The following is a 16,261-nucleotide window of genomic DNA, read 5'->3' as shown; positions in this document are numbered from 1 at the left end:
TTTGTCTTTAGCTGAGGATGGTATTTAAGGTGAGGGCTTTGACCATTCTGGCGAGTTACCCGGTTTTCCTGGGTTTCTCCCATGTATGACTGTTATTAAACTTTTGTTTGTTTTTCTCCTGGTAATCTGTCTCATGTCAATTTAATTCTTAGACCAACCAGAAGAACCTAGAAGGGTAGAGGAAAATTTCTTCATCCTCTATGGTACTTACAGAAACCTACATGGCATAGCCTACTACACACCTAGACTATATGGCACTAATCTTATGGGACCACCATCATATATGCGGTCCATCACTGACCGAAATGTCATTATGCGACACATGAACGTAGAAAGGAAAGCCAACGTGTACTTAAACAATGAGCTAAAATGATTGTGTTTCTTGATAAGTAGCTGTGTTTGCATTCCTGTCAATCTGACTCTAAAACTCACGCACCCTCTCCTTATACGTTTATCATGAGATGAGGTCACACGATTCATGTTAATGAAGGAAACACTGCAATTTCACAGAAAAGGCCTGAACAACTGGACCTCGGCTGCCCCAGTCCCCACAGTTATCCGTGCCTGGGGAAAATCTGCTGTTAGGACTCCTGATGCCATCTCCTTTTACCATCAGCTCCCTCTGCACAAGCACAGTTCTTAAGGCAGCCTGCCAAGCTCTGATGTCCTGAAAAATCTACCGAGGACAGAATAAACAGGGTCCCGAGCCTTTCTGTAAAAATGGAACCTGATAGCACGGGAGGGAGACTGAGGGCAGGCCTGAGGCGGCCCAGCTTCGGGAGGGGCAGGGATGCTGGCCCGGGAGGGCCCCCATCAGGGTGGAGGGGCCTCGTCGGGGTGAGGCGTGGCGGGGGCACAGCCAAGAAAGCAGCTGAAGGCGCGCAGGTTGTCATTCACCTGGCAGATGCATAACTCACAGGGATCACCAGGAGACCAGATCTGTCCAATGGGAAACTCGACCCCGTTGTCGTCAAGAGAGCAGCCTGGCCAGGGGACAGAGGGGGAGAAAGGACGAGTAGGGAAAAGTGCTGAGGAGGGCACTGAATGGCCACAGGACTACAGCACAGCCCCACCAAGGACAGACGCCTCTGCCTACTCATGCTGTGTAGACGGCTCCCAGGCTGTACATGCAACCACCTGCTGGACCCAGGGGCTACCCACAGCTGCCAGCCTGGCTCCCTCGTTTAGTGAATTTTCCCGCCAAAGAAGCACCTGGCATACACAAGCATATTCACACAAACGTACACTTACATACACACCCACAAACACACGCATTCACACACACAGAAACCATGCACACACAGACACACACAGATACACATGCACATACACACAGATAGCACTCACACACAAATACGCTTACCGACACACACACACACTAACAGTCTCGGTGGCTGAAGCTCAGCCTCCCTCCTCACAGGCACCCAGGCCTCGGGTCGGGTGCAGCCCTGGGAGGCAGGGCGGGGCAGCCCTCACCTGTCATGGGCGTGGGCTCCCTGCAGCTGAAGCAGCACTGTCCAGGGCCCAGCCACCACTCCTCGCGGGGGCAATCCAGTTCTGGACACGGCGTGAAGGAACATTCTACCTCCCCATTCTGGAAGAGAGCAAAGGGGCATGAACCAGGGAGGGCTCCATCACCCTCCTAAAAGTGACAAAGAAATCAGCAGGACGGGGAGAAAGGGCGAGTCTTTCCCTGGGGGCTGGGGTGAGGCTGGGAGACGGTCCTGGGAACATGCTGGCTGTTTGCCTGGAGGGTCCTGGCCTGCCCTAGCTGTAGCCTCCAGCACCTCCTCCCAGCACTTGTGCACCAGCTTCCTGCTCTCACTCCAATCTACTGGCACTCTGCAGCCACAGAACTTTCTCATGCACCAATCTGATTGCATCATCCACCACTTAAAACCCTTCCGTAGCTCTGCCACGTCCAAAGTCCTCTGCCTGGCTGGCAAAGCCCTTCATGACTGAATCTGAGGCAGAGGCTGTCGCCCCCACAGACCCCTTCCCCTAAATACTGCCCTTCGCTGTCCTCCAGGTGCCTGGATAGTTCCTTCACCCCCCCACTCCCTGGGGAGCAAGGACAGCTGATGTGCCGGGAGATGTAAGAGCCTAGCTCCCTGGCCTCTGGACATGCCCATCTCTGCCGGGCAACTCATACTCCCAAGCTCCCGTGGGATCAGCCGGGGACCCCATCTTCTCCTTCCCCTGCCTGTCCTTCTCCCCTCGCCAGTTTCTCCTGAGAGCACTCCCTTGGAAAATCACTTACACAAGAATCCCACCCCAGACTCTCAGAACCCAACCCAGATGTGATCCCTGCCTGCAGCCTCATCTCTTGCCTCGACTCCAGTCTCTCCCGCGTTCTGTGCTCCAGCCAGAATGGACATCTTCAGGCCTCAGAACACGCCGTGCTCTCTCTCACCTCCATCCTTCTGCTCATGCAGTGCCCTCTGCCAGGCACACTTGCCCCAGCTCCTCACCTGATTAGTCCAAGTCACCTTTCAGGTCTCGACTTAGCATCCCTCCCTCCAAGAAGCCTTCCCTGCAGCCTACAGTCTGGTTAGGAGCCCCGGTCACCTGTTCATCGCCCACCTAGGCTGTGGGCCCCCTGACAGAGGGGACTGGGGCTGTCCTGTGCTTAGCCATGTCCCCAGCACGCAGCATTGCTCCAGGCACACAGTAGGTGCTCTATAAATAGCACTGCTGAAGAATGAACTTCAAGGAGACTGTGGGAAGGCCTTGGTGAAGGCAAGCCCCTTTAGTCCCTCTGTTCCCTCAGTCTCCCTTTTGCTGTGTGGCAGCTCCTCTCCTGGTCAAGGAATCCTGGGAAAGTCCTGAGCCCTGCCTCCTCCCTGTCACCCACCCATTCAGCCCCCTACCTGGCAGACGCAGGTGGTACACTCGTCACCACCCCCACTGAACACAGCCCCGTCCGCATACCACCGGCCATGGAAATAGCACCTCACTGCAGAGGAGAAAAGGAGAGCAGCTCAGGGTCTTTGGGCTGAGGCAGCTAAAGAAAAAGGGGAACAAATGGGTGGGGGGACCCTTGGGAAGCTAACATTCCCACAACCCTCCAAGGCACGCCCCACACCCAAGAACCCACTCACTTCCCCCGTCCAAGCCCCCAACAAAAAGATGCCATCACTTAAAAACTGATGGAGAATGAATCATACACAAAATAAGATCCTTAGCCAAAAAGGCAGGAGAAGCCCGACACCTCGGACAAGGTCTGAGAAGGATGCCATCCTCTGGAGGATTCAGTGACAGCCTCTCATCCGAAAATCCCCCCACTGGTAAAAACAGCCTGAAAACCTGCCCAGGCCTACCTGGCTTTGGTCACACTGCCCTGGGTTCAAACCTCAGCTATATGCTCACTAAAGAGTGACTTTAAGATACTTAAGCTCTCTAGCCCTCAGTCTTCTCGTCTATACAATGGGTTGTAACAGTTCCTACTTCCTAGGAACTATGCAGCCTATTCAAAAAATATTTTAATTCAAAATAACATGACATTTCAAAGTTAAGAAAAAAATATTTAAAAAGAACACCAGCTTTGAAACCAGGTAGACTTGAGATCAAGTTCTGCTCCTTTACTAACTGGATGTGTGTCTTGGGGCAGTGACTTGACCTCTCTGAGCCTCAGTTTTTTCATCTATAAAATGGGGCTATGAAAAGTGCTCCCTCGGGGCTATGCTAGACGGATTCAATGAGATCAAGGGCTGGCAAGCGCCCCACACAGCAGGCACAGAGCCGGCAGGGAATATTCGTAATGGTGATGAGGTCATCCCAGGACAGAGAACCACACTTTTAACAAAGGACCAACTCATTAGTGGGGAAGGGGAGACCCCCTCCCAGACTGCCCAGACAAAGCAATGCCAAGGGTGGACTCTAACCACTTCCTGACTGCACTGAAGGTGCCTCCCGGGGTAGGAGGCAGGCCGGGCTGTGAGCCCAGTCTAGCATCCAAATCACTGTGCACACAGTAGGTGCTCAATTAAAATGGCACTTTGAAATGCTTCCCTTGATCTGAGTTTCTAAAGCAGAAATCAATCTCCTTCCTCTCTCCTCCATGCATCGTGCCCCCCAAAAGGCAACCCTCCCCAAAAGACAAAAATAGCTAAATTCCTCCATCCTCCCCCCACCGAGGAGTCACTTACCTGGAACACAAGTACAGCAATCTGACCTCGGGGAGGACTGACAGGGGCCAGGAGGACACTCGGGGGAGATGCAGGACACATTTCCAGCCTGAGTAGGGGAGAGAAGGTGGGGGGGCGGGGAGGGTAAGGGGAAGAACCAGGCTCCACGGCCCTTCAGGCCCATCAGGAACCAGCTGATTCCCTGTTTCACATCACACCTCAGGTTTCCTGTCCAACCTGAAAGCATGCTAACGGAAGCCCTCCAAAACCTTTAAATGCCACCGAGGTCACAAGGACAGCCTGCAGGGACCATGTCCGGCGTTTACTATGGTGTGGTTTAGAACATCCCCTTTTCCACAACGAGGGGCAGACCAGAGAGCAGAGCATGCTTCCTTCCTTGTGAAAATAGACGTGCCTAGCCTTCCATAGCATCCCCTTCCACGGCCTATGGAAGTTCTGGAAGGATGCCGAGCAGCAAAGAACAGAGGTTACTCCACCAGAGACACCTTCCTGCGCATCTCCATTTTGAACCAGGTGACTATATTGGCTATTCCAAAAATTAAATTTAAAACTACATTTAAAAAATTTGAAATTAAGACCAAAAAGCTCCTGGCTTTGGAGCCAGCCAGATCTGAATTCCAGCATCTGCTCCTCCACTAACAAGTCGTGTGACTTTGGGCCAAGTACAGCACCTCTCTGAGCCTCGGTCTCCCTATCTGTGAGAAGAGCTGGAAACAGTGCCTCTGTCAGGGGTTGCTGAGGATTATGTGAAATGAGATTATCCACGACAGCATTGGGCCACTGCACGTGTGTGGCACACAGGAAGCGCTCAACGAAAGGTGGTGGCGGCTGTCTACAAGACGCCCCCTCCCCACCTCACCCCACCCCGGGGCCATCTTACACTGCAGCTTCTGCCATCACTGCCAGACCAGGGGCTGCTTTTTGTGTGTGTGTGTGAGGAAGATCAGCCCTGAGCTAACATCCATGCTAATCCCCCTCTTTTTGCTGAGGAAGAGTGGCCCTGAGCTAACATCTATTGCCAATCCTCCTCCATTTTTTTTTTTTTTTTTTTGCCCCAAAGCCCCAGTAGATAGTTGTACATCATAGTTGCACATCCTTCTAGTTGCTGTATGTGGGACGCAGCCTCAGCATGGCTAGAGAAGCGGTGCGTCGGTGCGCGCCCGGGATCCGAACCCGGGCCGCCAGTAGCGGAGCACGCGCACTTAACCGCTAAGCCACGGGGCCGGCCCCCAGGGGCTGCTTCTAAAGATGGCCAGAGGGTGGCAGTGGACAGAGTCCGGGCTCTGGATGCAGACAGACCTCGGCTCAAATCCCAGCTCTGCCACGTCCCAGCCTCAGTCTTTTCACGTGTAGAGTAGGGACCATAAAGCCAACCCTGAATAGCTGCCAGGAGCCTCGGAGGAGGAAAGAGATGAAAAGCACCAAGCCTGTGTCGGGTACACCCTGGGTGCTCATAACCGAATCCCTGTGACAGCATCTGGCACATAGTAGGTGCTCAATAACTATTCTTGGAGGAATGAAAGCAAAAGGAAAGATTGAAAGGAGGAAACTAAAGCAAAACACTCTTTTTTTTTTGTGAGGAGATCAGCCCTGTGCTAACATCTGCCAATCCTCCTCTTTTTTTGCTGAGGAAGACTGGCTCTAGGCTGACATCCGTGCCCACCTTCCTCCACTTTATATGAGAGGCCGCCACAGCGTGGCTTGCCAAGCAGTGCGTCGGTGCGCGCCCGGGATCTGAACCGGCGAACCCCGGGCCGCCGCAGCGGAGCGCACACACTTAACCGCTTGTGCCACCGGGCCGGCCCCTAAAGCAAAACACTCTTAACAAGCTGAATCTGGTAATGAGCCCTCTCCCTCCCAAGTGTGGGTACCTTTGTTGTGCTGGCAAATATTTGGCCTGGAGAGAAAAACGGCCTCCCTGGTGAGAAGTTTCCGAAGGAGTTTCATCCACTCCCCTTCCCAGACAAATGGACCCTGTCTGCCTGTTGGCTCCTTTCTGCTCAGCAGAAGCTTCCCTGACTCCACAGACCTAAAGGGTTCACATCTCCCCCACACTTTTCAATCCGACAGGTTCTGACCAAAATCCACAACCTGAGAACTCTCCCTCCATTCAACAGGCTCACCTTTAACACCCGGTCTTTCCCCCTTCCTCTAAAACCTCCAAAGGTTAAGAAAACACCCCTGAGGCTTCGGGGATCCTGGGATACTCACCAGGCAGACACAGACGGTGCAGTTCTCGTTGGGAGGTGAAAACACGTCCCCTTCGGCTCGGATGACACCACTGTGAAAACAGCCTTTGAAACACAAACAGGAGTGAAGGCATCAGACCTCTTCAAAGCAGAGGAAACTTGAGGTCTCATTACTTTTCCAGGCATAATGTACCTGGAACCTTCTCTCACTGGCCTGGATGCCAGGTACCCAGAATTGTGTGGTCCTAGGACCCCTGGAGAATTACCAGGAGACACCTGGCATAGGATGCCCCAGGAGGGTTCATGCATGTCTGATAGACCCAGAACTCTGTGGAGAGCCTGCATTTTATTCCCATAAGGCAGGAAAGGCAGCCCCGGGTTCAGAACCTGGCCTGCCCGTTCAATTACCTGAGTGACCTTGGACATGTCACTTAACCTCTCTGGGACTCAGTTATCTTTACTGTAAAATGGAAAAACCACCATGTGCCCTGCAGGGGACCTGGAAGGAGCCACAACTTCAGAGGTAAAGCACTCAGAACTTTACATTCAGGGCCCAGTACATAGGAGGGACACTGTTAAAGGTCACAATCATCATTAAGAAAATCAACAAGTGCAGTTTCATTCCGACACTTAGGAAGACTTTTTCACTGCTGCTCAAAGTTCAGCAACCTCGGCATCTCATCGCCAAGGGCTTCATAGAAAAGCAGAAGCCCAGGCCCCTGCCCCACTTCTACTGAATGAGAATCTGCAATTTTTTGTGTGTGTGTGAGGAAGATTAGCCCTGAGCTAACATCTGTTGCCAATCCTCCTCTTTTTGCTGAGGAAGATTGGCCCTGGGCCAACATCTATGCCCATCTTCCTCTACTTTATATGTGGGACGCCTGCCACAGCATGGCTTGATAAGCAGTGCGTAGGTCTGCGCCTGGGATCTGAACCTGTGAACCCCAGGCCGCCGAAGCGGAGCGTGAGAACCCAACCACTATGCCACCCAGACGACCCAAGAATCTGCATTTTAAGAAGATTCCCAGCAATTCATGAGCAGCGTGGTTTTGAGGAGGTCTGTTGAAGAACTTGTTAAGATGTGGGGTCTTTATCTAACAGCAATGGGAAGCAAATGAAAAACTGTAAGCAGATTGTGGGAGGGAATTAGAAAGGGGACAGAGTTTACAAAGGATTACTCTTTGGGTGGTAGGAAGCAAATTGCGGCAGGGGAAGGAGACTGCAGAGTAGATTTGGAGAAACTCATCAGGGGATTTAATAAATGAATGAATGAACGAATGAAGCTCAAAAAGGATCCTCCGAAGACAAAAAGCTCCCCTTGAGGGATAGCAGAGGATAGACCAGTGGTTCTCAAAGTATGGTCCCCAGACCAGCAGCATCAGCATCCCCTGGGAACTTGTTAGAAATGCAAATTTCCAGGCCCTGCCCCACACCTGTTAAATCAGAAGTTCTGGGGGGCAGGGCCCAGGGATCACCCTTCAGGTGATTCTAACGTACATGGAAACTGGAGAACAGCCTTTCAGCTGCAGAACAGCTGGGGAAGGGAAGAGGCAGGACCATGTGGGGAACTCCCAGCCTTCCCCGGACCAGCTCCCACCTGTACATGATGGGCAGCACCCTCCATCTCCGGAGGGAATCGGGTGGGAACAAGCAGCTTCACAGGTCACCCTTTCACAAGTCACCTCCCCGTCCTGGAAGCACAAGCAGGCGTTTCGGCCACCACAAGGCCCCAGACACCAGACCAGGGCAGCCCCGAGGACCCCTCACACCCACCTCACACCAGCACTGGGAACACCCAGGCTCTGTCCAGCGGCTCCCTGACTCATACATGGCTCCCAGGTGCCAGCAGGCAGAGGGCCCTGGTGCCAGCCGCGTGGCCACGGGGCCCCTGGGCAAGGAAGGGGTCACCACTGCCTTCTCCTGGAGTTGTGAGGGAGGTCTGAGGGTCCCCATCCGGGAGGCACTAGGCACTGGGGTGGACAGCAGCCCCGTCGGGGCGGAAGGAGAGGATGTGGGTGATGCAGGGGTGGGAGAGGGCGGGCGGATGGTCCTGACTCCGCCTGGGGGCCCTGGAGCCCTGGAAGGAGGGCTGTGTCCTGGGGAGAGGGCAGGCCGGCCGGCCTCTGGAAGCAGCAGGAGCATCTCGGGCGGGTACTGCAGGGGCTGCAGGATGGCGGACGGGGCCAGCACTGCTTTCGGGAAAGCTGAAAAGGAAGCACAGGGGTCTCTCGAGGGCAGCAGCAGGAGCAGGAGGCAAGGTTCTGGGGGCCTAGGCTCAGCTCCACCACCGCAAGTCACTGAATGTCTCTGGGCTGGTCTCTTCATCAACAGAATGGGTCTAAAACCACCATTTCCACCCTAAACTGCTGGGGCTGTGGGGACCATCACATAAGAAGATTGAGGGAAAAGTACCAAACGAGGTCAAAGGTTGCAAGTTGGAAGTGTGACACCTGCTCCCCCACCCAGATGTGGCTTCCCAGGAGAGGATGCTGAGGCTCGGGATGAAGCAGCAGCCCAGAGAAAACTCGCCATCGCCACGGACTAGAAAGCGCACCTTCAGTATTTATATGACATTATGCGTATGTTTACAGGCACGCTGTTAGAGTATGGCAGAGTGATCTGACACCACGCTGTCCAAAGTGGTGTCAGGGAGCCAGGTTACTGGGAGTCCTATGTCACACGCTCCTCTATCATTTTTTTTTCCTTTTACCATTTGGGGAAAAACAGAAGGGCTAGGGAAACAGTTAATTGCAAAGGGAGGAAGAATGGATAAAGAAGTGAGAGGAGGAAGCCAGGAAGAAAGTGAAGCGTTGGAAATAACACGGATCGAAAAGAGTGGGTGAAGGAAAGGGGCCCGGCGCTTGGTGGGCGGGGCCCGGGCAGAGGGCGGTGCCCTGTGCTTTGTGGGGGGGGCTTGGGACTGAGGAGGCGTGGCCCGGCGCGAGGGCGGGGAGGAGCTGGGCGGATAGGCAGGAGGCGAGGCCTGGCACCAGGGATAGGGCCTGGAGCTGGGAGGGCGAGGCCGGGACCTGGGAGGGCGGGGCCCAGCGCTGGGAGGGCGGGGCCGGGACCCAGGTGGGCGGGGCTGGATGCTCACCTTCACAGGACACGCGGTCAGCTCGGAGCCTGAAGCCGGGTCGGCATGTGCACAGGAAGCTGCCCACGGTGTTATGGCAGGAATGGTGACAGACTCGCCTCTCCAGTGGCCTCCGACACTCGTTTACATCTGCAGGAGAGCCTCGCTGCCAACAGCTGCCTAGTCGAGGCTACCGAGCCCCTCCTCCATCCCTTAGCCCAAAAGGCTGCGGGAGTCTCCCTGCCCCAGGGTGTGGGATGTGACTCGCATGTCTGGGAGTGGAGCTGAAACCTAGTGCTGGTCCCCTTGGGAGGTTCATACATCCAGTAGGCATTTAATGGATGCACCAGTGACTCATTCCCCAGCACTATGCAGCAATGATTAAGTGCTGGCTGGTGGGGATGAGGCCCGCTGGGAATCTCATCTCCAAATCTTCCACCACACCAAGGGTCAAGTGTCAGGTGGTGAGGCCCTTCTGAAAAAGTCTCAGACATCGCTGCACTGCTCGAGGTAGGCTTCAGGACAAACCCCGAACTCCGCTAGAACAAGGTCTTTTTTCAGGCCCCTGGGACCCCACCTTCAACCCATGAGCCAAGGTCAAGCCAAACATGCCAGTCCCTTTCTGGAAATTTCTGCTAATGGGCTGAGAAAACAGGGGTCTCCTTCTAAACCAGAGGAACCAAGACATAACGTGCTTTATTTACCAAGGGGAGCAAAGGCAGCCAATAAAATGGGTAAGCAGAGGGGAATCCTTGGGGTGTATCTGGGAGAGGGCTGGAAGAGAAACATAACAGGATGAAGGTGGCATGTGGCCTGGAAAACTCCAAGACAGGGTCTTCCATGAGCAGCCACGCCAACCCCAGGGAAAGGCAGCCTCTGAGCAAAGGCTCAGGCATTTGCAGGCTCCAGGAGACCAGGAGGTCCAGACTGCTAACCTTTCCCTGTCCCTGGGCTCACTCTGTCCATCTTCCTGATTGGCAGCCTAAGCGCAAAGACAACAGGATCCTGGGGACCTTACCTACACAGGAGTGCCGGTTGCCGTGCAGATGGAAGCCTGTTCTACAGGAACACCTGTAGCTGCCGATGCTGTTTTTACATCTCTGCTGACAGGGAGTCCCGAGGCATTCGTCAGTGTCTGGAAGGGAACAGGACAAGGCTGGAGCTCATTTCCACACGGAGTTTTGGAAATATGTGGTCCCCTCTTCCTCTCTCATCACCATCTCCTACCCCACTCAGGGCAGTGGGGAACCATCTTAACCCTGCTCTGCACCAGAGCTCATGAGCCCTGGGCTGCCTTTCCACCTCCTTCCCTGCCCCTCACCTTTGCTCTGCCTTAAATTCTTGCCATCTTCCAAATGCACCACGCTCTTACGCCATGTTCCCCTGTCTGCCTGGAATACCTTCCTGTCTTGTCTGGCTGCAAAACTCCCACTCAGTCCTCAAAACTCAGCTTCTACAGCAACTCCTCTGTCAAAGCTTCCCCACGCTGTTGTTTAAAATTCTGAAAATCTGGAAATAATCTACATGTTCACTGATAAGAGACAATTTAGTAAACTATGGGATATTTGCACAGCAAAGTACCACACAGCAGTTAAAAAAGAACAAGGCAGGTCTGTTTAAAACACCTCGATATGGAGAGATCTTCAAAACAGATTGTTGAGGGGAAAAAAAGCAAGCAGAGGAAGGATTGGGTTCAAATCCCAGCTCTAAGATGATCTTCAGCAAGTTATTTAATTTCTTTAAGCCTCAGTGTCCCTATCAGGAAAATGGAAATCAACAGTACCAACTTCATAGGATAATTTTGAGGATGAAATGAGAAAATGCATGTAAAGTGCTTAGCACAGTGCCTGGAACACAGGAGTTCAGGGACTGTGAGCTGCTCATCTCTTATTATCATATCTCTGTACGTGCATATGTGTGTACACACACTGGGGAAAGGCAGGCAGGGCACTCATCAGATTGATAACCAAGTGCTATGGATGAAGTGTGTTCCCCTCAAATTCATGTGTTGAAGTCCTAACCCCCAATGTGATGGTATTTGGAGATGGGACTTTTGGGAGGTAACGAGGTTTAGATGAGGTCATGAGGGTTTGGCCCTCGTGACGGAATTGGTGCCCCTATAACAAGAGCCACCAGAATGCTTGCTCTCTTTCTCTCCATCATGTGAGGACACAGTGAGAAGGCAGCTGTCTGCACGCCAGGAAGAGAGCCCTCACCAGTGACTGAATCTCCCAGCACCTTCATCTTGGACCTCCCAGCCTCCAGAACCGTGAGAATAAACAGTTGTTGAAGCCACCCAGGCTGTGGTATTTTGTTATCGTAGCCAGAGCAGACTAAGACAGCAGGGTTATTCCCTAAAGAGAGCAGAGGCTGGGGATGGGAGAGAGGGCCCGGGGCTAGTGCCATGACATTTGAAAATATTATGAAAATTTCAAACACATAAAAAATAATGCCACAGTATCAAGAGGAGCTTCTGTGTTAGCTGCCTTATTAAAGAGAGAATGTTTCCTTATGTAACTTCTGTAAATATAAGTCATCTTTAAAGAATGAGTAATTATTATAAAAGGTCTCTCTCATCCCACTCACTCAGAAGGAGAGATTCCTTCTCTTCCCTGGGTTCCCACAGCATTTATCCCTCGCCTCGACCTCGCTCTTTCCTTCCCCACCGGACTGGGGAGCTGGAAGGCAGGACGTTTTCTAACTCACCGTGTGTCTCCAGATCCTGGCCCAGCACCGGGCAGATGGAACAAACAGATCACTGAATGAATGACTCCAGCACGACAAGCCTCTCCCACAGGCCCCCTGCCGCCCTGGACCTGCTCACAGCCTGGTCCCTCTCAGCCCTCCCTCCTTTCCACAGCCTCCTCCCTCCAGCTAGTCTGCTCCGCCCTGCCCCTCGCTCTCCCAGGCCTCCCCTTCATCCCCATCCCTCCACCCTGCAAGAAAGGCAGCAGCAGTTTCTAGTGAGTCGTGGTGCAGAGCAAGGACCCTAGAGTCAGACATGCCGGGATTCAAGCTGACTCCAGCTCTTACGCATGGAACAGCCTTGGGCAAGCCTCAGTTTCCTCATCAGTCAAGTGAGGATGATAACAAGTGTCTCTCTCAGAGGACCGTGGAGAAGGTGGAATGCAATAATGCATGGAGAGCACACGTTGGGCCTGGCGGGGCCGTGCGTGCCACTTCAGAGCCCAGCAGCAGTGGTGACAGCATCATCATTCCCCTCCCTGAGCTGCTCACCTTGGCAGCTGTGGCGGTCGGCAGACAGCTGCATGCCCGGCCCACACTCGCACACAAACCCGCCTTCTGTGTTCACGCAGTGGCCCTCGCAAGAGGAGCTTAAACATTCGTCGATGTCTGGGGAAAGAGAAAACACCCTTGCACAGCCCACTTTGAACATGGTTGGGGTGCAGGGGGAAGATCTACCCCATGAGGACCCCGTGCCCACACCGGGCCTGCCCTCAGCAGGGTGGAACCACCCCCTCACCCCAGGAAGAAAGAGCAGGCACCAGGAAAGTCATCTGGTTATGAGGAAACCCCCAGAAAGAAGAGGCTGAGGGGCCAGGCCCCTCCTTTTTGACCCACGCAGACCAGATGACAGAGAGGATGCTGAAACAGACCAATCCTACGGCCCCACCTACAGAGCAACCCCAAAAGGGCAGAGAGGAGTGGACAGGAAGGCTGATTTAAGTCCCTTAAATGTTCGTTGAGCACCGCCTGTGTGCAGCAGACCTGGAGGGGGGCCACTGAAGACACAAATGTGACTAAGCCCCGGCGCTGACTCTCCAGATGGTTACAGTCTGATAATGTGGGAGCCACAACACACACCCACGAGAGGCCAGCGCGTGGGCGGGTGATATGTGCCCCAGCAGGGAACGCCCGGCCACAGCAGGCGTGTGCTGGAGGAGAGATGGGCTAGAGGACCAGGAGGAGGGGGCCATCAAGTGGAGAGAGTCTGAGGGGCTTCTGGGAAGCACAGGGAATGCCCTGGGCCCCGTCTGGTTGAAGCTCGTGTTCCTCTCGGGGCAGTGGGGGGCATTGGCTGTGGAGCACAATGGAGTCCCCAAGGCTTCTGCCCAGGGTGGGGTGACTGGATCCAAGTAGTGCTTTAGGGAGGTTCAGGCATGTGAGGTGAGGGGGGCTGGGAGACAACTCCCCCCCCCCTCGCTTCACGGCATCCCCCTGGCCCCCCCAATGCCCGCTGGACACCTCCATTCTCCTTACCCGCACTTCCTATGGGCAAGCCCTTCGGGACTATGCCCACCACCTCTAAGAAGCCCGCCCTGACTACCCCATCCCACTGGGATCCCTCGTGGCGGTGGCCAGGGGCCCCTGCCCTGCGCTTGCTTTGACATTGTTCCCTGGCTTTTCCTTGGTCCCGTTTGCCTCTGCAATGAGATGTGTGTGTGTGTGGAAAGGACTCCCCATGACAGACATTCAGGGGAGGATGAGTTACTTCAATTTCCTGAAGGGGACGGTACAATGAGCCCGAGCAACAAAAATCCTTTAGTGAGACCCTCGACTCAATAGTTCTCCTTCTGGGAATAATCAGAGAGGCTGACAAGAAGCGTCTTTATTGCAGTATTATTTATAGTAGTGAAACACTGCAGACAAGCTAAATGAGGGCTAGCCAGCAAGCTAGGTACTTAAATTACAGTCGCCATAGATGCAGCTGTTAAAAATTCTGTTGTAAGGTCTATTTTGTGCTCACAATATAAAGCTTAGCGAGAAAAACAAGAAACAAAAACTATAAAGTACGATCCTGATTTTATAAAACACACAGATACACACAGGTACACACACTCACAAAAACAGACACACCCGGGGAAAAGGGCAGAAAAATAACTTCATTTTAGTAACAAACATCTTCACTTTAGTAACAAGTAGGGACTTCTGGGGCATGTTTATTTCCACCTGTCTGCCCTTCTTTTACTTTCCAAATGTTCCAAAATAAGTTATTTTTTACTTTTATGTTCAGGGGAAGAAATATTATTTTTTTTTTTTTTTTTTTTTTTTTTTTGTGAGGAGATCAGCCCTGTGCTAACATCCGCCAATCCTCCTCTTTTTTTGCCGAGGAAGGTGGCCCTGGGCTAACATCCGTGCCCATCCTCCTCCACTTTATATGGGACGCCGCCACAGCATGGCTTGCCAAAGCAGTGCGTCGGTGCGCGCCCGGGGTCCGAACCAGCGAACCCGGGCCGCCGCAGCGGAGCGCGCGCACCCAACCGCTTGCGCCACCGGGCCGGCCCCAAGAAATATTATTTTTACAAAGTCAAAATTCAAAAAGAGGCTTTCACCTCTGTGGAAAGATACGCAAGAAATTGGTCACAGTGGCTGCCCCTGGGGAAGGTGACAGACTTGGCCTGTCGGAACTTTTTAAAATCACGAACAAATAATGCTTCACAAAATAAGTATTGAGTTTCACTTTCCTGGCATCTCTCCAATGTCACTTTCCCAAGGGAGCCTTTATGGGTCCCTTTAAGGGTCCCCCATTATGTGGGACCATCATTGCCCTTACTTGTCTCCCTTCCCCATATTTGGAAGCAAAATGACAGCAGGGACCGACCACCCGCCCTCATAACCCCAGCCCCTAGCTCAGTTCCTGGCCAGAAGAGGTGTTCAGTAAGTATTTGTGAAATAGCAGAAGGGATGTATTTCTTTGGTTGGCATGCCTCCCTGCCCACTCTCAAACTTCAGAGCTGGTCCTGGCTCAGCTTAGCTCCTGCATCTCTCTGGGGACCACGCTGGCACAACAGGGAGGACACGGCATCCCCGCCTGCCCCTCCCCCACTTCTCCCAGCTCTCTCACCGGTACACCTGATGCCGACAGCTGTCTCTGTCATCGAGAAGCCCACCGGGCACACTCGGGCCACCTCCTGACAGCCGCCGTGGTTACAGGTAAGATCACAGCCGTACTCCCCGCAGGGTCCGAGGGCTTCTAAAACAGGCACCGCACACGTGAGATCGAGCCACAAGAAGTCCCAGCCGCCCCCACCTGGCCAGGCCGCCTCCTAAATTCTGTTGGGAAGGTGGCTCTGGAGGCAAACAGGCCTGAGTTTAAATCCAGCTCTGTCACTTACTAGCCAGGTAACCCTGGGCAAGACGCTACCCTCTGTGCCTCAGTTTCCTCATCTGTAAACTGGGAATGAGAATGCCTACCTAATCGGGTTGTTTGAAGAGGATATGATAGGACACATCTCAAGTGCCCAGTGCCTGGCACAGAATCTCAGGGTTAACTGAGTTATTCCCATCAGCCATTGCCCGCCCCCGGTTACCTGGACAGGTGGCCCCTTGCTCTCCATCCTGGCAGGAGCAGACGTTGGGAGCAATGCAGATGCCACTCCCGCAGCCAAAGGAGCAGAGGGCTGAGAGGAGAAATGCAGGTGAGGGAGTTGGGGCTGAGGCGCCCCATCTGCCCCTCAGGCCAGCCCGGGGAATGAGCGCCCTGCCATGGAGGATGTTTGGGGCATGGGGACAGGCACTTACGAAGGGTGCAGTGCCCACTGCCCATGGAGGGTGCCCAGCCAGGGCAGCAGCCAGTCCCGAACCCCGAGAGGCAGACGTGGGGGCCCAGCCGGCGTCTGCAAGAGAGGAGAGAGCACTTGCCCATGTTCTGTGCCAGGGGGAGGGATTGGTCTACAGGACAGTGAAAGCCTCCCAGGGGGTCAGTAAGTTAGTCAACAAACAGTTCTCGAGACACCCCCACCCCCCAGAGGAGCAGGGGGAAGTTTCCAAAGAAAAATGACCCACATAGTCTCTCCTGGAGGCAGGACAAAGGCAAAGGTATGAGGGAACAGACACCAGCCTCCCACAGATACCTGCCACATGAACACAGAGCAAAGAGTGGCCAG

The 16,261-nt window shown here is 53.7% G+C and overlaps 1 protein-coding gene across 3 annotated transcripts in view; it reads right to left on the bottom strand.

The window, feature by feature from the left end:
- VWCE (von Willebrand factor C and EGF domains) overlaps window positions 1-16,261 on the bottom strand; it is a 37,429-nt gene that overhangs the window by 15,173 nt on the left and 5,995 nt on the right. For 2 of the 3 annotated variants that reach the window (XM_058526729.1, XM_058526728.1), the window contains exons 2-14: window positions 15,897-15,991; window positions 15,686-15,775; window positions 15,220-15,348; window positions 12,651-12,767; window positions 10,432-10,548; window positions 9,435-9,563; window positions 8,111-8,541; window positions 7,935-8,028; window positions 6,360-6,442; window positions 4,149-4,236; window positions 2,871-2,956; window positions 1,477-1,594; window positions 918-983 (exon numbers count right to left, since the gene is read on the bottom strand). In XM_058526729.1, coding sequence (XP_058382712.1) covers window positions 918-983; window positions 1,477-1,594; window positions 2,871-2,956; window positions 4,149-4,236; window positions 6,360-6,442; window positions 7,935-8,028; window positions 8,111-8,541; window positions 9,435-9,563; window positions 10,432-10,548; window positions 12,651-12,767; window positions 15,220-15,348; window positions 15,686-15,775; window positions 15,897-15,991 — 1,643 coding nt within the window. Of the gene's footprint in view, window positions 1-897; window positions 984-1,476; window positions 1,595-2,870; window positions 2,957-4,148; window positions 4,237-6,359; window positions 6,443-7,934; window positions 8,029-8,110; window positions 8,542-9,434; window positions 9,564-10,431; window positions 10,549-12,650; window positions 12,768-15,219; window positions 15,349-15,685; window positions 15,776-15,896; window positions 15,992-16,261 lie in introns of all 3 variants that reach the window. The other variant, XM_058526727.1, reaches the window with a different exon arrangement.

This window comes from Diceros bicornis, chromosome 31 (genome assembly GCF_020826845.1).
Source record: "Diceros bicornis minor isolate mBicDic1 chromosome 31, mDicBic1.mat.cur, whole genome shotgun sequence".
Taxonomy (NCBI): Eukaryota; Metazoa; Chordata; class Mammalia; order Perissodactyla; family Rhinocerotidae; genus Diceros; species Diceros bicornis.
The sequence above is the reverse complement of the archived record's forward strand: the minus strand, read 5'-3'. Positions and strand labels throughout refer to the sequence as shown.